General features: G+C 39.8%; 1 protein-coding gene across 1 annotated transcript in view; it reads left to right on the top strand.

The window, feature by feature from the left end:
• slco3a1a (solute carrier organic anion transporter family member 3A1a) overlaps positions 1–25,675 on the top strand; it is a 37,099-nt gene extending 11,424 nt beyond the window's left edge. Inside the window, exons 3-9 of the mRNA XM_077596855.1 lie at positions 19,215–19,313; positions 19,388–19,675; positions 20,598–20,762; positions 20,842–21,043; positions 21,151–21,295; positions 22,063–22,300; positions 23,594–25,675. Coding sequence (XP_077452981.1) covers positions 19,215–19,313; positions 19,388–19,675; positions 20,598–20,762; positions 20,842–21,043; positions 21,151–21,295; positions 22,063–22,300; positions 23,594–23,943 — 1,487 coding nt within the window. The 3' untranslated portion in view covers positions 23,944–25,675. The remainder of the gene's footprint in view (positions 1–19,214; positions 19,314–19,387; positions 19,676–20,597; positions 20,763–20,841; positions 21,044–21,150; positions 21,296–22,062; positions 22,301–23,593) is intronic.
• Positions 25,676–25,798: the final 123 nt, after the last annotated feature.

The raw sequence follows: 25,798 nt of genomic DNA, 5'->3' as shown, positions 1-25,798 counted from the left end.
GAATTATCTAAAAATTGTTCGTGGGGACTTTATCCACGGCAACGCACTCGTAACCGAACAAACAAATTTAAATGAACTTGGATTAATATATACAGACACACTCAAGCATACGTTTAATATAACTTTACACAAAACTGAAATCTAATTTTGTTTTAATCTTTTTTTAACCTTCGTTCTGGCCGGGTTAGCTGTTTGCCACGCCTCCACCCTCACGTTCGCTATCGATGGGCTGTTTGCTGTTGTATTCCCTTCACAATATTCTGAAAATGATGCACACAAATGTCCTCACAATAGGATAACGCACGGCCACTTGCCAACGAGAAGTAGTCTTGAATGAGCGATCGTGGGAGCTAACAGGCTAAGGAAGGAATAACAGCCTAACCACGTATTGATTGTGGGTAATGAAGTTTTATTCTGAGAAAGGGTGCCATTGGCTATCGGAATTGTGTGCACGAGTATACTTCATTATCCAGAAAGCCCTCTTTTTGCCCGCGCATGCGCGTTGTGCGTTTTCTGGTCCATGTGTAGGAGAAACTCGTGTGAATAAATCGTTCAATGCTCGTAGATATCTGTTATCCACGAAAGAGATGCGGCAAAAAAAGACAGTGCGCTACAATGATAAACAGCCTCTCATGTCCTGGCCACCTGGCTTTCTCGCATCTCGAAATTTTCTCGTATCTAGAGCGAATTATTTGCTCGAAATTTTACTCGTATCTCGAGCATCTCGTAGGTAGATCTGCTCGTATGTAGAGGTACCACTGTATTTCTTTTGCATTCCAACTGTTTATTATTAAATTATATATATATATATATATATATATATATATATATATATATATATATATATATATATATATATATATATATATATATGAATAATATGAAACGCACATTGTTTTCTTTCGTGGGCCGCAAAAAGTGACGTTGATGAGATAACCACTCATTCCAGTACATTCGCATCCCATTTTCAAAGGTCCAAATTCACGTTGGACCGCCCATGGACGGCGTAAAAGCGATGCATCGGCATTGTTTTTTGTTATCGCTTTGCAATAGAGACAATAAAAGGCGGAATGCATTCTGGCCGCCTTTTCTGACGAAGCGACGCCGCCAACAAATGCAACAGTGCGACAGACACCGAAGCTAATTTCCTAAATTAGCATTAGTTTGTCTCTGGCGGGAGCCGCTTTGACCAAAAATGACCCGGCGCTTTGTAGAGAAGGCGCGTTTGTTGGCAAAAAAAGGCCTCGACATGGCGACACCGGTCTCCGTTTTGGTTGGCGCTTCACGGCGAGGAAGTGGACTGGGAGTGATGGGGTTTTTGGCAGGCACGCAGTCCTGTCCTCCTTTGATAAGCTGTGGGCTTTGGAGGGAAAACAAGCAGGGAACAATGCGGTATTGAGTGGCGCTCAGCTGATCGCCCTAATCCCCCGGCCGCAGGCGTGTCATGTGGCCGCGGCCGCGTGAATGGAGGAGATTGTCTGAAATTTTGCAAGATTTGCCTTTGCGTACGGCAGTTTATTTGCATTCTTCCCCCGTTTACGTCCGCGCCGACAGGGCGCTTGCTTGTTTTTGCATAGCGGGCTCGGATTTCGCCGAGATTTTTGAAAACGTGCTCGACATTAGAGCTCGATTTTGTCATACGTTGGCACGATTCTCGATTCAAAGGCAGTCTCAATCGATTTTTACGCGTGTGGAAATAAACAATAGGTGGCTGCATTTCCATTCCCATCCACTAGTTGGCAACACCCAGCCACATGTCATCGTCATCACGTCACTTTTTAAATCTAATATTGAGTTCTATATATTGAGTTTAAATCTAATATTGAGTTTAAATCTAATATTGAGTTCTATATATTGAGTTTAAATCTAATATTGAGTTTAAATCTAATATTGAGTTTAAATCTAATATTGAGTTTAAATCTAATATTGAGTTCTATATATTGAGTTTAAATCTAATATTGAGTTTAAATCTAATATTGAGTTTAAATCTAATATTGAGTTTAAATCTAATATTGAGTTTAAATCTAATATTGAGTTTAAATCTAATATTGAGTTTAAATCTAATATTGAGTTTAAATCTAATATTGAGTTTAAATCTAATATTGAGTTAAAATCTAATATTGAGTTCTATATATTGAGTTTAAATCTAATATTGAGTTCTATATATTGAGTTTAAATCTAATATTGAGTTCTATATATTGAGTTTAAATCTAATATTGAGTTCTATATATTGAGTTTAAATCTAATATTGAGTTCTATATATTGAGTTTAAATCTAATATTGAGTTCTATACGTCATTAAAGATGTGTACTTTTTTTGTATTAGAATTCTCTATTTGAGCAGGTTTGCACTAAGCACTGAAAATGATAAAATGAAGGCCATGTATTGTTTAAACACATTTACTTTAGTGCTGATTTTTTTAAGCTGAGCCTTTAATGGTCTCTCGCAACAAAATATTTTTAAAAAATCAAATATAAATTGGTATTATTTATTTGATCCGTCGCTTTTTATCCGAGAAATATGGCATCGCTCAAAATTAATGGCCAAATACAATGTCTGAAAATAGTTAAACAAAATACAAAAACACAGTCCTTTATTTTTTTAACAATAATTTTGTGCATATCCCCAATAGAATAAAAAAATAAAAATTCCAACACATCAACAATGGCTGGCTCTAGAGGTGACTGTGTAGTTCCCTTCAAAAAGAACATACTTGGAACTCAATAGCAATTAGCATACGTGAACTCCAATCTCTGAAACTCTTGGCCAATCATCTTAAAGCCTGGCTAATAAACAAACAAAATTGTGAACACAATACAGTCTAAAACTGATACGTGTGTCTAGTATGTGTCATCGTTTATCTTCAACCTACACAAGGGACTAGAGATGAAAATTAGCTTTCGGCTACAATCTTACATATATATGTTTATTAACATGAATATACATATGTTTATTAATATGTGCTGTCCCTCATGAAATAAATCAAACTCAATATATTGCTCAGTAAAGGTCCCAGGCCTAGTGGCAATGGACTGTCCTAGTGGATTTAGCCCGTTAGCCTCTTTTGCTAACTCTTTTGGCTGCCAATGACCAATGACGGATGTCCATATCCACTGGTTGAACAAGTTTTCAGCTTTTCCAGAAGCTCACTGTAAACCCCCAAATTGGAGAGCGCCACACTAAATGCCAGGCTGAGAATCGAAAGACTCGGACGGGGGCACGTCTCGCCTCGTGGGCCTATCGGAGCGGAGGCCTCGAGACGAACCGTAATTGCCGTGTGGAGCAAGGAATGCCAACCGCCTGGCCTGGCCTACCCACGTCCTGGCGGAATGGGAGTGGCTTGCGCACGCATACCACAAAGGCCTGTGAAAAACAACTCCAGCAGCGCCTGCTTCTTTTTTTCACTGCGAGTACTCCAGCCCCCGAGCGCTGTTTAAACAATAGTTAAACAAATCCGGCGAGGCCCACCCAACTTTCTCGAGACGTCTGGCCGTGAAAAACGCGTCGTTTGAAAGGGAACATTTGGCTTTATCTCTGGTCCGCGTCTCAGGCTGAAGGGAATCGACGTGATCGGACAACGGGAGCGCCGTTCCCACTCCCCCGTGACCTTTCCTTATCCGCCGCTAATTTTAGCGCTTCCCACAGGACCCCCCCCCCCTACCGCTTAAATGTATACTGACTGTACAGGACACACCGAAAGCGACCGTTTGGCGTCCGTCAGCCTTGCCCTGAAGCTTTTAAACAGCTGGGGAATCGTCATTAAACCGGGAGAGCTTTATGGTAGCACATTAAGAGGATGATGTCATTACTAATTGACGAGAGGAGTCGCTTTTTATAAAAAAAAACGGGAAAAAATGGAACTTTACACGCAAAAAAGTCCAGTTGGTTTGGTGTTATGTATTGGGGATAAGATATCCAGATGCAATTACCGTATTTTCCGGACTATAAGCCGCATTTTTTCATAGGCCGACAGCCTGTTACATACCTGTCAACCTCTGCCGATAACTGCCCTTATAAATGATTATTGATTCCCCTTACAAACCCCCCAAAAACCTTACAAACACCGTACGAGTACGGTGTTTGTAAGGTTTTTAGGGGGTTTGTAAGGGGAATCAATAATCATTTATAAGGGCAGTTATCGGCAGAGGTTGACAGGTATGCTGTTATGTTATTTTTTATTAGCCTATAGTTGAAAAACTGATGTTAACGGATGCCTATGTATGTTGTTGTTCTCGGTTTTTCTATTGTTACTTTTATGTATGTTTGTTCTTGGTTTGAGATCAAATCAAAAATTGCCCTTACAAAAAATTCCACTTGTAGCATCCCCATATTGAAGTGTAAAAATACCTAAAGAAGTTATTTGGGACATCCATCCATTTTCTATGCAGCTTGTCCTCAACGGGTAACTGGAGCTTATTAACTGGTGGTCAATCAATCATAGGGTCACTCGAGATGGACATACCAAAATACTATGGCTTCTCCATAATGTTTGTCGTTGTAAATATCGAGAGAGCTTTCCAAAAATATCCTTGCAAGTCATAATGTCGTTAATTTGAAGTCTCTGTGGATGATTATTTATTCTTAGGCAACTATTTTTAGACTACTTTGGATTCTTTTATGGAGAGAGTTTAGTTTCCACTCTATATTTGGTCCAAATAGGCTGTACTTGATTTTTTTTTAACCTTTATTGTGTGGAGATTTTGAATGGACGGTCATCTCAGCTTGGTTCGCGGGCCGCTTCAACTTCAACTTGATTTCACGTGGGCCGGACCATTTTAGATATAATATTTAGATTTTTTTTAAATAAATGGATTAAAAGAACTGGATTAAAAGCCCTGAATATTCAGTTTTTTATAGATCTAAAACAATGTTTATTTTAGCTTTTTTAAAATATATTTTTAGATTTTACAAAATGATTTTTGAACTAAGAACACAGAAAAAATGGATTAAAAAATGACTGATTCATTTAAAAGGGGCAAAATCAGGAAATTTAATATACATCTATACTCTTCATTTTAATTTGATTTTAAAACAGAAAGTCGGCACTCATGATTGACTTTCCCGGGCCACACAAAATGAGGCGGCGGGCCAGATTTGGCCCCCGGGCCGCCACTTTGACACGTGTCCTAGAGCAAAAAAATTAAAAAATGGAAAAGCATAAATAAAGCCGCTTGACGGTGATAAACGTCCAATCCATTTCCCAGGGTTCTCCAGTTTTACTCCCACGTGAATGCTAGGCTAGCTGGTTGAACGCTCTCAATTGCCCCTAGAATAGGCTCCAGCACCCCCGCGACCAATTAGGATAAACGGTTGGGTTAATGAATGAATACAGGATGACTATTTTTGAGACCTTAAGGCCTATATTACGCACCCCACTGATCCCAATTTTGTCATTTTGAGTACACTTCTGCTAGTTTTTGCATTTTTTATACACCAAGTTCATGTCAGACTGAATTTTGTGCAAATGTGCGTTCTGTCTTTCTTCTCCCCCAAACTGGAAATGACAGATTAGTCGCCCGGTTGTGAGGAAAGCACGTCTTTGTTCATAACTGCCGTTTACCTGGAGATTTTTTTTCCTTTTTTTTCTCGCCATCGTTGTGCTCTTCAACACCGCGACTGAACATTCCTTCAAAGCTCCAAATAAAAGCGATCCGTTTCACAATTTCCACTGTGGATAAATTTAGCCCCCCGGCGTTGTTTAGAAGGACTGGGTGGCGCGAGTCACATTGACTAAAAGTTCTCCAGAGACTTTTCATCATGGCTGCTGAAACGCTGCGACTCTAAACAGTGACTGCCAGGCTAGAACAGTTTATATAAGATACTTTAACTTGCCGCACGCTAAATGTCATCTTGAAGGGTTCCTTGCAAAATGCGGTTTTCTGGGTCTTGCCGTGAGATGCAAACTAGGTTGGCCTAGCAACTACTGGGTTTTGACCTCAAGACCATAAATGGTAGAAATGGAAAGCACATTATAGTGAAAATTTTCCTTTTAAAGCTCTACAGCACAGGTGTCAAAGTGGCGGCCCGGGGGCCAAATCTGGCCCGCCGCATCATTTTGTGTGGCCCGGGAAAGTCAATCATGAGTGCCGACTTTCTGTTTTGGGATCAAATTCAAATGAAGAGTATAGATGTATATTAAATTTCCTGATTTTTCCCCCTTTTAAATCAATAATTGTAATTTTTTAATCCATTTTTTCTGTTTTTAGTTCAAAAATCATTTTGTAAAATCTAAAAATATATTTAAAAAAAAAGCTAAAATAAACTTTGTTTTACATCTATAAAAACGGACTATTCAGGTCTTTTAATCCAGTTCTTTTAATCCATTTCTAAAAATAATAATCTAAATGTATCTAAAATGGTCCGGCCCACGTGAAATCAAGTTGACGTTAAAGCGGCCCGCGAACCAACCCGAGTCTGACACCATTGCTCTACAGTAATCCCTCGATTATCGCGGTTAATGTAGACCAAACATGGCCGCGATAAATGAAAAACGGCAAAGAAAAAAAGATAAAACCTTTTTTTCTTCCTCTTGCGAGTTTCAGCCTGTATTTTCACATTTTTATGAACTTAAAAAAATTTAATTGAAAAAAATTCCCCCAGAAAAAAAATCTGCCATGTCGTGAAGCCGCGATATTGGAGGGATTACTGTATTACAGCGGTGCTTGTTTTTCCTCGATCGCTAAGGTGCTATTGGTACATGGCCCGAGAGTAAGATATGTTCCGGTCTGTTAGTTTCCTTCCTTCCTGAACAATGTCTCGTTTGTACCGCAGCGTCGCAATCACACTTTTTTCGAATATGCCTCTCTGACTCATTTTTAGCAATCATTAGGCTCCAATCAGGAGCTTCAGAGTGGTGCCGAAAGCCACGGCTAACTTAAACGACCTATCACAGCTGCTTGTTAAGTCGTTTCTTTTTTTTGATGTTGAGACTTGGCACATGTATGTTTCATTTCGGCATCCTTTCTTGGGTTTGAGACGCATCTCAGATGCCCTCAGTGGCGAGGATTGGATTCTTTTTGTGAAAGAAAGGTCTTTTGCAACTATTTTGTTGCAAAAGAACTTGTGAATACATACCTGTCAACCTTTGCCGATAACTGCCCTTATAAATGATTATGATTCCCCTTACAAACCCCCAAAAAACCTTACAAACACCGTACGTCGTACGGTGTTTGTAAGGTTTTTGGGGGGTTTGTAAGGGGAATCATAATCATTTATAAGGGCAGTTATCGGCAGAGGTTGACAGGTATGTCTTCCAGTCAAAATGGATTGGACGCCGTCCATCGGCAGCCAACGAGTCAAAGGATCGCACTGGCGTGTCCGTGTTTTCCTTTACGATAGCCAACATTAGCTTAGCTCACATCCAGCCGCTCAACAAAATACTGCTGTGGCCAATTAGCGATGATCACATCAAATAAATAAAGTCACGCCACAAACTCGCCTCATGTTGGAAATGATGTTTAGGAATCTGTCTGCCTAAATTTATCACGTTTGATGAGCTCGAATGCACAAAAAAAAAATCACGTCATTACTTGCAACTTCTCGTAGTGGAAAACACTAACGTGGGACTGAAAACAGGTTTTGGTTACCATGGAGCTCTAACCAGACGACACTGTAAAAAATGGCGGCGCCTGTTTTCTTGCGGGTGAATGACATCATCACAAGGCGTGCCTCCAAATGTAGGAATTCCTAGATCTGTCCTAGTTTTGGTGGTAAAGAAAGAACGGTACACAGTTGCTCACTGTAGCGACCAGTTGAGCTGGTGTAACGTTTAATTGATTGGTCATTCAAGGAACTTTAATCGAGCAGATCTTTTATCTAATGGCGTTATGTATCGTACTACGTAGTTGCATTTAAGTCGAAAAGATGACTGCTGTTTTTCGGCCGTAATCATTCTTGCAATGAGTTGAAAAATCAGCCGATGTCATATCATGGTCCACTTTTATTACCGTATTTTCTGCACTATAGGGCGCACCGTCAATTCATGGAGTATGTTAAAATTAGTTGCCGGATTATAAAACAGTAGTAGTGGTGGCAGTGGTAGTAGTAGTAGTAGGGGATTGTGTTATAAATCCACTAGATGGCGCTGTGCTAAAGGGCTTTTCATACAATGGTTAAACAATATTGATCCATATAAAAGGGGCTATTCAGACAGTTGGTTTTATGTGGAATGCGATACAAACAAATGAAAAAGCTGCGGCTTTGGTGATTTCAACGTGAATGCGGCTCTTTGTTGAAATTGTGCGAATCCGTTAAACAAGGCGCCCCACTGTGTGTTGCCTCTTAAGTGACTCGAGTGGGAGTAGAAAGCTTGCCGTCTAGCATCGTCGTCATCATCATCATCATCATCATCATACCCCCGAGATCTTGACATAGTTGCCTCATTTTTTAACTCATCGACTGTACTGGGAGGGCTGGCAGCGAATGAACAAAGTCAGTTCGAATGGAAACGATGTCTACTCGTGAGAAACTCAGTTCAAGAGTTGGAATTTTGAATTTTAAGAATTTTAATTGAATTTTGAAAAGCCACATGACCGGAAAGTTGATTTTTCTCCCAGCCCTCCCTGTTCAAATGGACTAGACCAAGGGTGTCAGACTCGGGTTGGTTCGCGGGTCGTGTTAACGTCAACTCCATTTCATGTGGGCCGGAACATTTTAGATATAATATTTAGATTTTTTTTATAAATGGATTAAAAGCCCTGAATATTCAGTTTTTTATAGACCTAGAACAATGTTTATTTTAGCTTTTTTATATATTTTTAGATTTTACAAAATGATTTTTGAACTAAAAACAGAAAAAAATGGATTAAAAATGACAATGATTGATTTAAAAGGGGGAAAATCAAGACATTGAATATTCATCTCTACTCTTCATTTTAATTTGATCCTAAAACAGAAAGTTAGATTAAAAGCCCTGAATATTCAGTTTTTTATAGACCTAAAACAATATTTATTTTAGCTTTTTTTAAAATATATTTTTAGATTTTACAAAATGATTTTTGAACTAAAAACACAGAAAAAATGGATTAAAAATGACAATGATTGATTTAAAAGGGGGAAAATAAGGAAATTGAATATACATCTCTACTCTTCATTTTAATTTGATCCTAAAACAGAAAGTTAGATTAAAAGCCCTGAATATTCAGTTTTTTATAGACCTAAAACAATATTTATTTTAGCTTTTTTAAAATATATTTTTAGATTTTACAAAATGATTTTTGAACTAAAAACACAGAAAAAATGGATTAAAAATGACAATGATTGATTTAAAAGGGGGAAAATCAAGAAATTTAATATACATCTCTACTCTTCATTTTAATTTGATCCTAAAACAGAAAGTCGACACTTATGATTTACTTTCCCGGGCCACACAAAATGATGCGGCGGGCCAGATTTGACCCCCGGGCCACCACTTTGACACCTGTGGACTAGACTTTCACTAGTGACCAACTCTTTAAGATTTTCTATGCAGTTTTCAAGAGCCTGGACGTCTATTGCGAAGTCTTGCAAGCCGCTGTCAGGACGTGTTTTCCATCTGCCGCCGTAGCCGGAAGCCTTAGAGCAGATCCGCAGGTGGCCTCGCCGTGCCACGCCGCGGCGCGGCACGGCGCCCGCCGACAAGTATTTGGGCCAACGCACGCTGGTGGCGCCTTCCTCCTTCTCCGGTAAACCTCGGCCACCGCGCCGCTTTCTCAAGGCAATCTAGGTCAGGCTCCGACACCGCTGATTAAAACGGGATTTTTGTCATCCGTTGGGGGTGGAGCTTGCGGATAAAGGGGCGGGGGCAGAGAGCTTGTTGACACAATTGGATGTTGTTTGTTTGTTCATTTTAAGGAGGCTCAAACAAGGGTTTAAAAATCATCCGGTAGAATTGAAGGCGCCGCCGACCTTGCGCAAGGTCGGCGGGAAGGTGCGCATCCTCGCCGCAGATCCCAAGACGCATTGATTGAGTGGTGCCAGGGAGGTTGCGCCGTCAATTGAGCAAGGTCGCGGCGATGCTGCGCACTGCGCTGGACGGCGCACCTCATTAAATGCCCTCATCATTACGTGGATGCGTATTTCATGAACTCATTGCTCTTTTTTTTTTATCTCGGGGCTGTAGTTATTTGTAGATATGGGAGCTGAGGCCATAAGTCATTGGTAGACGTCCATTTGGACACTCACTGGCACATACAGTAATCCCTCCAATATCGCAGTTAATGTAAAGCAGATTGAAAAATCGTGTAGTATGACCACTATTATAACTATTGGTTTTTTTCAGTGCTGAGTAGTAAGGGGGAGACAGGGGGAGTGGCTTCCACTTGCAAGTTTTAGAGTGGATTTTCACATTTTTCTCATCTCATTTTCTGAACCGCTTTATCCTCATTAGGGTCGCGGGGGTGTTGGAGGCAATCCTAGCTGTCTCCAGGCCAGAGGCAGGGGACACACCCTGACTCGGTGGCCAGCCAATCGCAGGGCACAAGGAGACAAACAACCATTCACGCTCACACACTTAGAGTGTCCAATCAGCCTACCATGCATGTTTTTGGAATGTGGGAGGAAATCGGAGTACCCGGAGAAAACCCACGCATGCCCGGGGAGAACTTTGGATTGGATTGGATAACTTTATTCATCCCGTATTTGGGAAATTTCGTTGTCACAGTAGCAAGAGGGTGAAGATGCAGAAATAGGAAAGGCATTTTAGACATAAATAGATAGGTAATAAGTAAGTTAATAATAATAAATACATGAATAAATATATAAATGAATAAGCGTCTTGCTGAAATACACATATATATATATATACACATACATATATACATATATACATATATATATATATATATATATATATATATACATACATACACATACATATATAAGCACATATATACATACACTAAGATGTACATGCATGCATGCAAACTCCACATAGATGGACATGACCCAGATTTGAACCCAGGACCCCAGAGTTGTCAGGCCTACGGCCCACTCACGCCACCGGGCCGCCCTTTCACATTTTTATGAACTTAAAAAAATATTTTGGGGGAATAATTAACAGCAGAAAAAAAATCACAAAGAAGTGAATTCGCGATAATCGAGGGAAGACTGTAAACGGGATATTTTCTCTACTAGGCAATGCAGAGACCACCATAAAATTTGGTACAACACTTTGTTTTTTTGGGGCGAAGTCAAACTCCAAGATGGCTAGGTAGGCTAAGTAGGGTTGAAAACCAGCGTAGGGAACTGTAGAGCATAAAATCGAACGAGACACGAGCAAAATTCCAAAATAGCAAAGTGAAGGAAATGGCCAATGATGTGCTCCTCTAATCCAGCCGCGACGCGAGTACACTGGATGCCTCCTCTACCCCGACCGACAATTAGTCGTGCGCACTTGGCGAAGAAGCTGTTAGCAGCTGCTCCCCACGCCTGACGTCGGTGAGCTTGTGGTGAGCAGCTGGCGTGTCTGCCACGTCTGCCGCCGTCAACCTACCGGGCAGTCAGACACTCAACAATGCGCGCAGTGTGCCGCTCCGTCTCCAGCAAACAGCTCAAATGCAAAGCCATTTTGAGTTGAAATCGATTTTTTTTGGGCAGGGCAATTTTTCATTTGATCAGAAACCAAGAAGAAACACTTTAAAAATAGTTCAAGAGAGAACAACAAGCTAAATAGGCATCTGTTAATGTAGCATTTCGCTTTTTTTTTAAAAATAACTATAACCGAAAAAAGGCAATCGGTGGTCAGAGAAAAGAAAAAACACAAGCCACACTTGAGTATTCCTCGGAGGCCTGGCCAAACGATGAAAAAGAGTGATTTATAGTCCGGAAAATCCGCTTAAGTTTGTCATTTTACAACTTTATGTTACTTGATTCGCTTAAAATTAGCTTTGCGTTGCTACGTCACCAAAAGTGAAAGAAAACAACTTTGTTTGGCCTCACGGGACAAAATAAGAAAACAAGTCGGGTCATTTTACAAATTTAATCCCAAACTACTACAGTGTATGACTTGAATGACACAATAGTGCCATTGTTCTCTTGTCATAGTACAATGAATGACTGGTAATATTGCCACTTTAATCTCCATGTTTTAACAATTGCATACCTGTCAACCTCTGCCGATAACTGCCCTTATAAATGATTATGATTCCCCTTACAAACCCCCCAAAAACCTTAGAAACACCGTCCGAGTCGGACGGTGTTTCTAAGGTTTTTTGGGGGGTTTGTAAGGGGAATCATAATCATTTAGACGGTGTTTCTAAGGTTTTTGGGGGGTTTGTAAGGGGAATCATAATCATTTATAAGGGCAGTTATCGGCAGAGGTTGACAGGTATGCAATTGTTAGCGCAATTCTTTGAGGATGGCTTTGAAGGCGGCACATTATTTCTGGTCCTCAAAACTGGCCAATAGGGCTTGAATTGAGGTCAATTAGTAGTCTTAGGTCCTCCTGACACCGGGTTAATTGGACTCAAAAGATTAACTTAAAGTAGCCTAACTGTATTGACCTAAATGGTGGAAGAGATCACAGCTAACTTAACCCTTTTATATTGCCGATGGATCATATGCATACCTGTCAACCTCTGCCGATAACTGCCCTTATAAATGATTATGATTCCCCTTACAAACCCCCCAAAAACCTTACAAACACCGTACGACTCGTACTCACTGGATTATAAGGCGCCCTGTCTATTTTGGAGAAAATTTAAGACTTATAGTCGTGAAAATATGGTAAGCCAATTCATAATTATATATATATATATATTTTTACCCGATTCCGATCCTCTGAAACTGGGCTCGATTTCCCACATTCCCATCCGATTTCCGATCGGGGACATCCTTAATCCTAAGAGTGTTGGTTGTGCCTTTTTCTTTTCGATGACAGATATTTTTAGATGAATTTGTACATTTTAACTTAAGTGAATTTTCTTTTCGCCGACATGCAAAGAGCCACGGGCCGTGGCAGCCCCTGAATTATACATCGGGACTGAGATCTGTCTGGCACGGCGCCTTTTCAGGCGACATCCATGTAGAAAAAAAAAAAATCTATATATCAAATATAATATAATAGCAGCCAATGGCTGACCTGGGTTTAACGCTAGACCACGTCGACAGCCCCCCAAACTAGGCTCATCCTGTCGGGTCAAATCCCTAACAGTTCTAAACAGCTCCGTAAGCCGCACTTTTTATTTAGCGCCCATATGGCACGAGAGTCTCGACGGGATTCGAGCGCGGAGCGTCCGCAAGTTCCAATTTGTCCAATTTCGCTGGATGTGGCGCCAGGTTTAAGTGCGTTGGCGAAATGGCCTTTGAAATGGAGTTGAGTCTACTTTAAGCTCGTTATTTGGGTCACGGCCGCGTACAATCAACGGCCTCGCTATAGGAACGCAATGATTTATTTGGATGTTGTGCTGGAGAGGATTATGTTCCACGACAAGGAAGCACCCATCACGCCGTTACGAGTTGACCGCCGAGCGGCACAATATTGCGCCAATTTGGATTTCAAAATGAAAACGATGGCTGTTATGTAGAAATGTATTTTATCTATCATGACACGTTGATCTCGTTTTTAAAATCCTTTGCGAGATGTCCAATCAATCCATTTTTAATGGGAGGCCCTGGCAGAAATGGATTGGACATTTAGCACTGTCAATGGGAATGTTATATTTAAAAAAAATATTTTAAATGTTTTAAATTAAAACAAAATCAGCTAAAGAGAACAGTGTTATGTTTTATTTTGGGTCACAGAGGCCACATTAATTGGATGCCAGTTCTTTATGGGGTTTAGTTCTGTTAAATGTTGTTTTCATTCTGATTTCGGGAATGTTTTTGCAACAAAATTGTCAAAAACATTTTAATTTGATTCGATACCCTATGGTAAAGTCATGAAATTGAGGATTTACAGTCGAAGCGGGACGGACCATTTTAGATATAATATTTAGATTTTTTTTATAAATTGATTAAAAGAACTGGATTAAAATCCCTGAATATTTAGTTTTTTATAGATCTAAAACAATGTTATTTTAGCTTTTTTTATATATTTTTAGATTTTACAAAATGATTTTTGAACTAAAAACACAAAAAAAATTTGATTAAAAAAATACAATATTGATTTAAAAGAGGGAAAATCAGGAAATTTAATATACATTTATACTCTTCATTTTAATTTGATCCTAAAACAGAAAGTCGGCACTCATGATGTACTTTCCCAGGCCACACAAAAAGATGCGGCGGGCCACATTTGGCCCCCGGGCCGCCACTTTGACACATGTGCTCTAAAGCAATTCCTTTCCAAAAAAATCTCCAATTTTTCTGTCAAAAACTATCATTATATCCTTGAATTCAATTAGACCCAGCCTCCCCATGACGCTCGTGAGGATAACCAGCATGACACACTAATGAATAAGTTATCCTCCATTATTAATATCCATTTCCCTCCTTCTCATTTGGCTTGACGTAAACACGTGCTAGCGGGACAAGTGATACGTATCCTAAAAGCCACTTGCGACAAATTGCCATCCCCAGTGAAAGCTACTGTCGTTGCTAATGCGGTTAGCGCGTCTTGGCGGATCAGCCGTTAATCCCGCGTGCCTCGTCCAACCAAATAAGACTCTGTGACGTTAGCATGACTTTTACCTGTTAGCTCCCGCCAGCGTTTCCCCAACTATGACGACGCCAGTTCTCACGAGTTTTTACACACTAATTCTCTGATAAAATCTAGTCAAAGTATTAAAAAAATCAATGATCAAGACTCCCACAACTATTAAAATAGCAGAAACTAAATTATTTGTGTAACGGTTTGCCGCTGCTTAGTTGAGAGGTCATCAAAATGATCCCATGGAAAACGGTAGTGCATACTCGTTGTCTTTAAAGGGTGACGAGTCGGAATACGAAATTGAAAATGGGTCAGGGGAGGATTTAAGACTTGCAGCTCAGTGAAGTCCGATCTTATCAAATTCACAAAATGACGCTGATTAAAAAAAAGCATGTTTTAGAAGCCAACGCCAGCAGCGAGAACATATCCGCTATTGTCTGCAAACTGAAAATAAAAAATGGTGTCAAGTGAGCGTGTTCACCATCAAGGGACTTCCCCCGAAAAACCACAGGCAACGGCCAAAGCGTTTTTGTGGTTTTGGAAACTTGGTGTCTTGAGAAAAAGCCCCCAAGTTTGGCTACTTTGGTGGCAAAAGTCCCTTCGATGGAAACGTCTGCCGTGTTTAGCGTTTTCACCGTACAAAGCCAATTCCTTCTCTTCAGTAATCCTTGCTTAAATTGGCCGGGTAATCCCCCCGGGCGAGATAAGACACGGACGGCGGGCGGGCGGGCGCCGCCAAACGGACGGCTCGACGTTATCCTTCTCAGAGATAAAGGGGAGTGGAAACAACAAATGTCAAAAAGACGGCTCGGTGCGACGACAAGGAAGAGTTGGGATGGCCAAAGATGGCCGTGTTGCGTCTGCTGGGGATAAATAGCTTTCACGTGAGGTTAGAAATTGAGATGCTAAGAACGGAAGGTCACCAACTTCCCTCGTCAAGTCATAGATAAAGATAACGGACGGTTATGTAACAGCTACCTGCCACCCCCTTTGTGAAGAAATAGGAACTTAAAAGATGTCGAAACAAGCCAAATTTGTTGACTCGGTTCGCAGGAAAATGAAAGAAAAAAATGGAAAGATGAAAAAAATGGTTTGCTAAAAATTATTGATAAAATTACATGGAAAACAAAAAAATATATATATATATTTTAAATAAATAATATAAAATGAACTAAAAAAAGACATCAAATGTAATGGAAAACTAAAAAAATATATTTTTAAAACAAATAAATACAGACGCTCCCCTACTTACGAACATTCAACTTACGAACAACGGTACATACGAACATGTCTGCAAATTGCGTTTAAGTCCAAAAATGTTCGCAAGTCCAATTTTGTATTTCGCGCCTTTTTCGGAGTAGTACTTCTTTCCGACGCTAATACCGACGCCTGGCGCTGTGAGAGCTCAGCTCACCCAGCATCTACCTTCTTCTTCGTTGCAATGCGGAAGTGCGTGAACGTATCTCCAATGGGCAAAGAACCTTTTTCATTTGTATCATTAAATATCTCGTGCATCCATTATTCAATATGGTTGGTAAAAAGCGAAATGCTTCTATTGAGGGAGTTGCAAGGAAGAGGCAAGCCATTTCATTTGAAACGAGTGGCAATAATAACGAAGCTTGATGCGGGTGAGAGTGGTGAGCGTTTCACGGGCATACAACTTGAATCGTTCGACCGTCAGTACCATTTATAAACAGAAAGATCGAGCAGCAGGACCCAAATATTGAACGTTGCACAAAGTTTGCAAATCAATTGAATGATGCCATACAGTGCTACCGCATCATTTATGATGAAAGAAAGAAGAAAACTGTGCAATCGTAGTTAGATCGCTTCTTTCGGCCAGTTTCTAGTAAATCTCTCTCTCTCTAATGTATGTATACAGTACTGTATGTATTCTCTCCATTTTGTTAAAAGTTTTTTTCAGTACAAACCAATGTGTGTTACTTATACAAGCCTTAAACATACAAATGCACTTATATAAACCTTCAATATACTTATATAGGCCTTAAACATAAATTATAAAACAAAATATAGCACTGAATCAACTTACAAACAAATTCAACTTATGAACAATCGCTCGGAACCTAACTCGTTCGTAAGTAGGGGAGCGTCTGTAATACAAAATGCACTAAAAAAGACATAAAATGTAATGGAAAACTAAAAATATATATTTTTAAAGTAAATAAATAATATAAAATGAACTAAAAAGACATAAAATGTCACGGAAAACTAAAAAGAATTATTTTTAAAATAAATAAAAAATATAAAATGAACAAAAAAAGACATAAAATGTAATGGACAACTAAAAAAAATATATAATTTTTAAAATAGATAAATAAATAATATAAAATGAACTAAAAAAGACATAAAATGTCATGGAAAAATAAAAAATAAATGTTTTTTAAATAAATAATATAAAATGAAGTAAAAAAGACATCAAATGTAATGGAAAACAAAAAAAAATATTTTTTTAATAAATAAATAATATAAAATGAACTAAAAAAGACAAAAAAATGTCATGGAAAACTAAAAAAAAAAAAAAAAAATACATAAATAATATAAAATGAACTAAAAAAGACAGTTTATTATTACTGCGATTGGCTGATGTCCCATACCTGCTGCCTGTAGTCGGCTGGGATAGGCTCCAGCACCCCCCGCGACCCTTGTCACTCGGTCTGGCACATTAAAGTTTATGATCATCATTTTTGTTAAACATTTTTTATTTAACATGTTTTAATAATTGTGTATATGTACTTTTATTATTTTAGCTGTAATTTTCTCGTATCTTAGTATTTTTTTATACTATTTTTGTGGTTAAAAAGCAAAACAATGGACGCATGGATCCTAAAATCCTTCCATATTTATTTTTTAAATAGATGATAGCAATCTTTTTTTTAAAGATATAATATATGAATATTATCAGTAGTCACGATCACTGCCAGTCGCCCAATCAAAAGCGCCATCAATGGCAGGCAATAAGTGAAGTTTTTGGGCCAAAAATAAACTAGTCCGGCCCACATGAGATCGAGTTGGCATGACCGTGGCCCACCGGCCAAAATCCGAGTTTGATACCCATGCTATTTTTTTATTTTATTTTATTTTTTGACAGTTTTGCCATGGTCTTTCCTGTTGGTGCGCTCTTTCAAATACGGAAAGGAAAAGCCCCTGGGGCCGCCGTCCCTTTCCCAGCCAGGTTCTGTTGCCCTCTAAACAAATTAGACGGAGGCAGAGCTCCCGTTATTGAATTACACGTGACGTCCTCCCCCAGGAGGATCATTGACCAATGCTAAAGGCTTTTGCTTCAACCGCAACGTGATGATCAAATTAGCTTCTTTTGCAGGACTGCCGCTAGGCTAAAAAAGAGGCTGGCTCCGTTTTGCCTCGATAACATTTATTGGCTGCCATTGACATCCGGATGTCCAGTCTGTTTTGTTAGCGAATGATGATTGGACAGTTTCTAATCGTGTTTTTTTTTTTTTTTTTTCAAAGAAAAGCTAATTATGACCAGGCAAAATTAGTGTTCTATCATATTTACTTGCATATAAGCCGCACCCTTAAAAGTGCCTTAAAATCGTTGAATTTGACAATTTCTCGCGTATAAGCCCCGCCCCTTGATTCACAATTTTCACCTCCATATTCATGGTTTTAATAGGGAGTACAAATGTGTTACTTGGAAGGGAACATCTTAAGAAAAATCATCGCACGTGGTATTTCTGAGATACTGTATCAATCAAAAGCACATTATTAGCGTCAATATCACTGGTGTCAAAGTGGCGGCGCGGGGGCCAAATCTGGCAGGCCACATCATTTTGTGTAGCCCGGGAAAGTAAATCATGAGTGCTGACTTTCTGTTTTAGGATCAAATTAAAATGAGGAGTATAGATGTATATTAAATTTCCTGATTTTCCCCCTTTTAAATCAATCATTGTAATTTGTTAATCATTTTTTTCTGTGTTTTTAGCCAAAAATCATTTAGTAAAATCTAAAAATATATAAAAAAAGAAGCTAAAATAAACATTGTTTTAGATCTATAAAAAAATGAATATTCAGGGCTTTTAATCCAGTTCTTTTAATCCATTTCTTAAAAAAATCTAAATATTATATCTAAAATGGTTCGGCCCACGTGAAATCAAGTTGACGTTAAAGCGGCCCGCGAACCAACCCGAGTTTCACACCCTTGCTCTAAATACTCCCTATTTATGATTTTGAGCGTGCTTTGGAATTAATTCATCCAGTAATGGCTGTTTTCTTAATGCAAAACAGAATAACCAACAAATAGTCAATGTTACTTTGCCGACACCTACTGGTGAAAAAGAGTATAGCAACTCTCGTGCGCATATAAGCCGTACCCTTGATCATCATTTTTGTGAGTTCCAAATACGGCCCATATGTGAGAAAATACGGTCATCATAGAGTAATGTATCGATGCAGCTCATTTTGAAGTATCGGATTTTGTCTGTAGATTAGAATGTCATTTTTTTTACTTGCAACTAGTCACGTTCATGGAAAATGTTAGATGTATGTCGCACATGGGCCAAAAAAAAAGTAGCCAAAATGTAACTGATTAAATGAAAAAATTTGGACCGGATGTCCGTCCTCTTCGCTAAAAACAACACGCTGCTTAAAATGCATTTGATATCTCTGGCAGGAATCCTCTTTTCCACGCTGGTGTTCGGCCCCGCCTGCGGCTTCATCCTGGGTTCCGTTTGCACCAAATTCTACGTGGACGCCATCTTCATCGACACGGGTAAGTAAGCGGCGGCGACAAACATTTTGCCCGCCACCGCGCTAACGTCGCTAACGGCGCCCGACTCCCGGCAGATAAGCTGGGCATCACCCCCGACGACCCGCGGTGGATCGGGGCCTGGTGGGTGGGCTTCCTCCTGTGCGGTGCCTTACTCTTCTGCTCATCGCTGCTGATGTTTGGCTTCCCGCAGTCGTTGTCCCTCAAAGATGGAGAGGACGGGCCGGAGAGCCAGCAGGCAATGCTTCCCCCCGTTCCTCTCAGCCCCGACTCGGAGCCCGACTCCAACGCCGCCAAGCCCAGCAACGGGGCGGTGGCGGACCACCGGCCCTCCGAGACCCCCACCTGCTGCCAGCAACTCAGGGGTGAGATCACGACCACTTTTTCCCGAATCTCCGAGCACGCTAACGGTTGGTACGAGGGCTCCCTCTAGTGGTAACCCATGGAATCGTGGAAGAAAATGAACGAAAAGGATTTCCAAATCTTTGCCAAGTGTCTGAAAAATTCAGTTACAGAAGAGAAAGAGGATTAGGGCCACTGAATTGAATTGAATTAAATGCTTTTATTGTCATTATTCAAGTATAATGAGATTTAAAGCTTCGCCACAAAGCTAATCCATAAATAATAACAATACATAATCGATAATAAAGTCATAAATATATAAGTAGTCAACATAATAAGTAGCCAACAACATAAATAAGTAGGGAAGTGCACAAATAATAACAACAAATGAACAGATAATCAACAAATAAGTAGTCAACAGAAGTAGTCAACAACATAAATAAGTAGGGAAGTGCACAAATAACAACAAAAAATGAGCAGGTAATCAATAAATAATAATAGCAAATAATAAATAAATAATAATTGCAAATAATAAATAAACAATAATAGCAAATAATAAATAAACAATAATAGCAAATAATAAATAAATAATAGCAAATAATAAATAAATAATAATTGCAAATAATAGATAAATAATAGCAAATTACAAATGAATAATAATAGCAAATAATAAATAAATAATAGCAAATTATAAATAAATAAATAATCAATAAATAAGTAATAAATAATTGAGTTGTCGACATACTAACTAAGTAGTAGTCCAGAAGAATAGGGGGTCAGAATTGATAGAATAAAGTCACAATTTTGACTTTTAATGCCAGCTAGCTCTCGCAGTCCATCTGGATTGGTCAATGGTGGTCAAAAGAGAAAAATGGAGTGAGTCCCCTTTTGCTCTCAATACTAGCCAATATTTAGCCCCTTTTTGGCGTCTTTTCCCCCCCACAGTGATCCCCAAGGTGACCAAACACTTGCTGTCCAACCCGGTCTTCACTTGCATCATCCTGGCGGCCTGCATGGAAATCGCCGTGGTGGCCGGCTTTGCCGCTTTTTTGGCCAAATACCTGGAGCAGCAATTCAACCTGACCACCACTTCGGCCAACCAGCTGCTAGGTGTGTGTGTGCCCGCCGCCGCCGCCGCTTCCGGGCGCCACCAAACGCCCTTCTGACTTTGTCCGCCGCTTTTGGGCAGGCATGACGGCCATCCCTTGCGCCTGCCTGGGGATCTTCATGGGCGGCCTGCTGGTGAAGAAGCTCAACCTTTCGGCCTTGGGAGCCATCCGGATGGCCATGTTGGTCAACCTCATCTCCACCGCCTGCTACATCGCCATCCTCTTTCTGGGCTGTGACACGGGCTCTGTCGCCGGCGTGACCGTCTCTTACTTTGGCAACGAGTAAGAGCGTGGGCTTTTCCGTCTTGAGCCACCCGGGGGCGGTAGAGGATAGATTGCCTTTTTTAGGGAGGATGAAAATATTCACAGCGCTTTGTACGTCTTTTCAGCACGTTGCAAGCAGGCAAGAAGCCGGAAGCGGCGTGCGTCAACCAGTGCAACTGCTTGACGTCGTCCATCAGCCCCGTGTGCGGCTCCAATGGCGTCACCTACCTGTCGGGCTGCTTCGCCGGATGCAAGCACACCAGCTCTCAGGTCTTTGCGCTCTCTCTTGCAAGAACCCGGTTAGGAGTCAGATGTCTCTTTTATTACGGCGTGCGTTTGGGAATGCCTAAAGCAGGGGGGTCAGACTCGGGTTGGTTCGCGGGCCGCTTTAACGTCAACTTGATTTCACGTGGGCCGCACCATTTTAGATAGAATATATTAAAAGAACTGGATTAAAATCCCTGAATATTGCGTTTTTTATAGATCTAAAACAATGTTTATTTGAGCTTTTATATATATTTTTAGATTTTACAAAATGATTTTGGAACTAAAAACACAGAAAAAATGGATTAAAAAATGAAAATGATTGATTTAAAAGGGGGAAAATCAGGAAATTTGATATACATCTATACTCTTCATTTTAATTTGATCCTAAAACAGAAAGTCGGCACTCATGATTTACTTTCCCGGGCCACACAAAATGATGCGGTGGGCCAGATTTGGCCCCCGGGCCGCCACTTTGACACATGTGGGCTAAAGGGTGAACCTATCAGTCAACATGTGTATTGATGTAAAACGCAAAGCACCATATTTTTTATATCTTAAAATTAGTTCCAAATATAAAGCGCAATTGCATCAATGGTCTTGAAACCCATCTACTGCGATAAACAAGGAATATTTTTCAACAATTTTTTTTAAAGAATTAGCAACGGACATTCCCTGCCAAAACTAATGGGACGTCTAGGTCCGTCAACGACAACCAAACGGTTGCCTTTTAAAGGGTTCTCACGCGTCTTTTTTCTTCTCCTTTTAAACAGAACTTGAGCGGATGCTCTTGCGTATCCGCCGAGAGCGAACTGGCCACGGCGGTGCCGGGAAAATGCCCGACGGCCGGCTGCCAGGAGGCCTTCCTCACCTTCCTCTGCATCATCTGCGTGTGCAGCCTGGTGGGCGCCATGGCCCAGACCCCCTCCGTCATCGTCCTCATCAGAACCGTCACCCCCGAACTCAAATCCTACGCCCTGGGCGTCTTCTTCCTTCTACTACGACTTTTAGGTAAAACACACGTGGATTGGACACATAGAATGATGTATTTTTTAGACTACAAATCACAAGAAATGGACTGATTTAAATGACTTTGATGCAGAATATTAAGGATTTATGCTTCCGGAAAAAATGTATTTTTGTATTTTCTGACCTTGTAGACACAATTTCCAATCATTAGTTTTCTGAGATCATTCATAGATTTTTTTCTGAAACATTTTGAAGTTGAAAAGTTGGAAAAAAAGTCCAATATTATGTTCATCCACATTCATCCTTTGTTTACATTCAAACTGTTTTGCCGAGGGAGATTATTTCTTCAAATTAACGAGAAATAACAGCACCTAACGGACTCTAAACACTATTTTTGGTTTCCGCAAAGCCTCGCACTAACTTTAAAACATTGTTTTTTGAGGCAGCCGGTGCATTTTTGGCGAGAAATAACAGCACTTAACAGACTCTAAAATATGCTTTAGGCAACCAAAGGGTTCTAAAGGAAGACCCAAACAATTTGCATCTGTTTTGTGATGCGCACCGACTTTCACAAATGATTCAATTGAAATTTTGTGCTCTATTAGCATACCTGTCAACCTCTGCCGATAACAGCCCTTATAAATGATTATGATTCCCCTTACAAACCCCCAAAAAACCTTACAAACACCGTACGACTCGTACGAGTCGTACGGTGTTTGTAAGGTTTTTAAAAACAAAACATAGAATATATATATATATATATATATTTTTTTTTTAAATTGGCAGATGGGATTTTTTATGCTTCTTATGATGCTTTGATTCTCAGTTTCAGATTTTCTCTTTTTGTCTAAGTCAGGGGTGCCAGGGTAGTTTGCGGGCCGCTTTAACGTCAACTCCATTTCATGTAGGCCGGACCATTTTAGATATAATATTTAGGATTTTTTTTAATTTATAAATGGATTTAAAAAACTGGATTAAAAGCCCTGAATATTCAGTATTTTATAGATCTAAAACAATGTTTATTTTAGCTTTTTTTAAATATATTTTTAGATTTTACAAAATGATTTTTGAACTAAAAACACAGAAAAAAATGGATTAAAAAATTACAATTATTGATTTAAAAGGGGGAAAATCAGGAAATTTAATATACATCTATACTCTTCATTTTAATTTCATCCTAAAGCAGAAAGTCTGCACTCATGATTTAGTCTCCCGGGCCACGCAAAATGATGCGGCGGGCCAGATGTGGCCCCCGGGCCGCCACTTTCTAAGTTGTCCGTCACCCCTGCCTTAGTTTGAAAAAATTAGATAAGTAATGACACTTCTTTTCTCCAGGTTTCATCCCACCTCCGCTAATTTTCGGCGCCGGCATCGACTCCACGTGCCTGTTCTGGAGCTCAGAGTGCGGCGAAAAAGGCGCCTGCCTGCTCTACGACAACCTGTCCTACCGCCGCCTGTACGTGAGCTTGGCCATCTGCCTCAAGGTGGTGGCGTTTGTCCTCTTCACCACCACGTGGTACTTCCTCCGTCGCAACCACGACGCTTACATCAAGAGCCACGGAGCCAACATGTCGCCCACCGACTTTTACCCGTCGCTGTCGGACGCTCCCAAACTGGACAGGACGCAGTTTATATACAACTTGGAGGACCACGAGTTATGCGAGAACATGGAGTCGGTTTTGTAGGCCGGGGACACGCCGTCACGGAGCGGGGCGAAGTTTGGGCCGGTGCGGAAAGCTAGCGAAGCTAGCGAAGCTAGCCCCAGTTGTCGTCGTTTGCTGAAAATCGGGGCTATTTTGCCGTCATGGATTCGGATCCACATGTATTTTTCTTTAAAAAAAAGGTGGTTTGGTACCATCTTGTGGCCACTAAAGGCAATTACAACGCTTTTGGGGGGGTAGTCGAAAGGTAAGTAGCTTGTTTGCAACACTAGTCGCTAGGCGGATAAATGGTGACGTTGGTCACTACATGCTGCGTTTACTGACACTGCGTTAAGTGGGTAATGTCAGATTTGGGGTGTTTTTAGGGGGTTCGGGGTCACTGAAGGAATGGCAACATTTTAGGCATTGTCACATTTCAATCATAATAAAGTGTTTTTCAATCGTTGATTGCTCATTTTGCAAAATTATATTTGAAATACCGCAGGACATTTTAAAGGATTCCATTTAAAATAACTGCAATTGAATATCATAGCCATCAAACATTAGAATTAGTTAGCTTGTGGACGTCCAATTTGACTGGCAGGCACCAAATGATCCAATCATATTGCTTTCACCGTCAATGGCAGACAGATTTAAGAATAAAGTTGATTGATAATTGTTCAAGACTTGATAAGAATATATTTTTAGAAAACATAGTATTTTTGGAATAAAGGTACAAATTTTCAAGAATTATTTAAAACTCAAGAGAAGTATATTGATTAAATCTGTAAATTTAAAACACCACTTTGAAAAAAATATGCTTTTTTTTCTTGTCCTCACACTGGTGTATGACTATTTCACATGATCAATCCCTGTTTTCCCTCCAAACATCCCATCCTGTCCTCATACTACCATTTTTTATTCCTTTATAGTATTACAATTTCATACTTTGTTTATGTTACGCTTTCTCACGGTGGCCCTGCTCCTCCTTGCCACCACTTTGTCCACCGTCACTTACGTCTACGCTTTCAAAAAGGTCAAAAGTTCCGTCTATTGTTAATTTACATCAAAGTTGCCAAGTGTTTACAAGGCTGTCATGACCTCTGACCTCTTGAGTTTGAGTCCTGGACCCTACGACAAAGTATTAGGGCCACACGAGAAAAAAAAGTCAAGTCCTAATATTACGGAACTTTACGTAGCATTACAACTTCTGTAAAATTGCTACTTTTTTCTCGTAGTTTACAAAAAAATATGAAATTAAAATTATTTGGCCCTAACACTCCGTCATACCTGTTTGTATCAGATGTCACTAGCATGTCTTTTCTGTCACAGGAGTTTATTCTGCCTGATTTGTCTTAATAAGGGAGTATATTGTACATGTGCGATGTTGTTTGAATTCCTACATATAGCCGAGGAGTGCATTCAGATGAAAAGGTATATCTTTGTTTATTTTGAAATAAAAAGAGATGAGCAGTAATATATTTATCTTGATAAAGGCCCTATTGAGAGAGTGCTTCCACAGAAAATGGTTTTCAGTGGGAGTAGGAAATGTCGGAGATTCATTCTCTACAAGTGGAAATCCACAGGAGGATGCTATCAGTGTGTGTGTGTGTGTGTGTATGCGTGCACAAAAATAATAATAGTGCAGTTGTGTGAAGAATTGGACTGTTCAAATGCTACTGAGAAATGATACTGCAGTTCTAGTTTGGACCTTTTCGTACTCTTTTTTTTCTAAGCCATTTATTTTACTCTGGAAATAAAATTTTCAATCAACCAACTGCGGTTGTTGTTTTCCTGATATGAAAAATCAAGTGGAAAAATTTAAAACATTTTTTTAATATCAGTGAATGCATTTTTCATATATACTTTCAAGAATTTCGAATATAAAAGGGACAGGATA

This window comes from Stigmatopora argus, chromosome 3, assembly GCF_051989625.1.
Source record: "Stigmatopora argus isolate UIUO_Sarg chromosome 3, RoL_Sarg_1.0, whole genome shotgun sequence".
NCBI lineage: Eukaryota > Metazoa > Chordata > Actinopteri > Syngnathiformes > Syngnathidae > Stigmatopora > Stigmatopora argus.
This window is presented reverse-complemented; position numbering and strand designations above follow the sequence as displayed.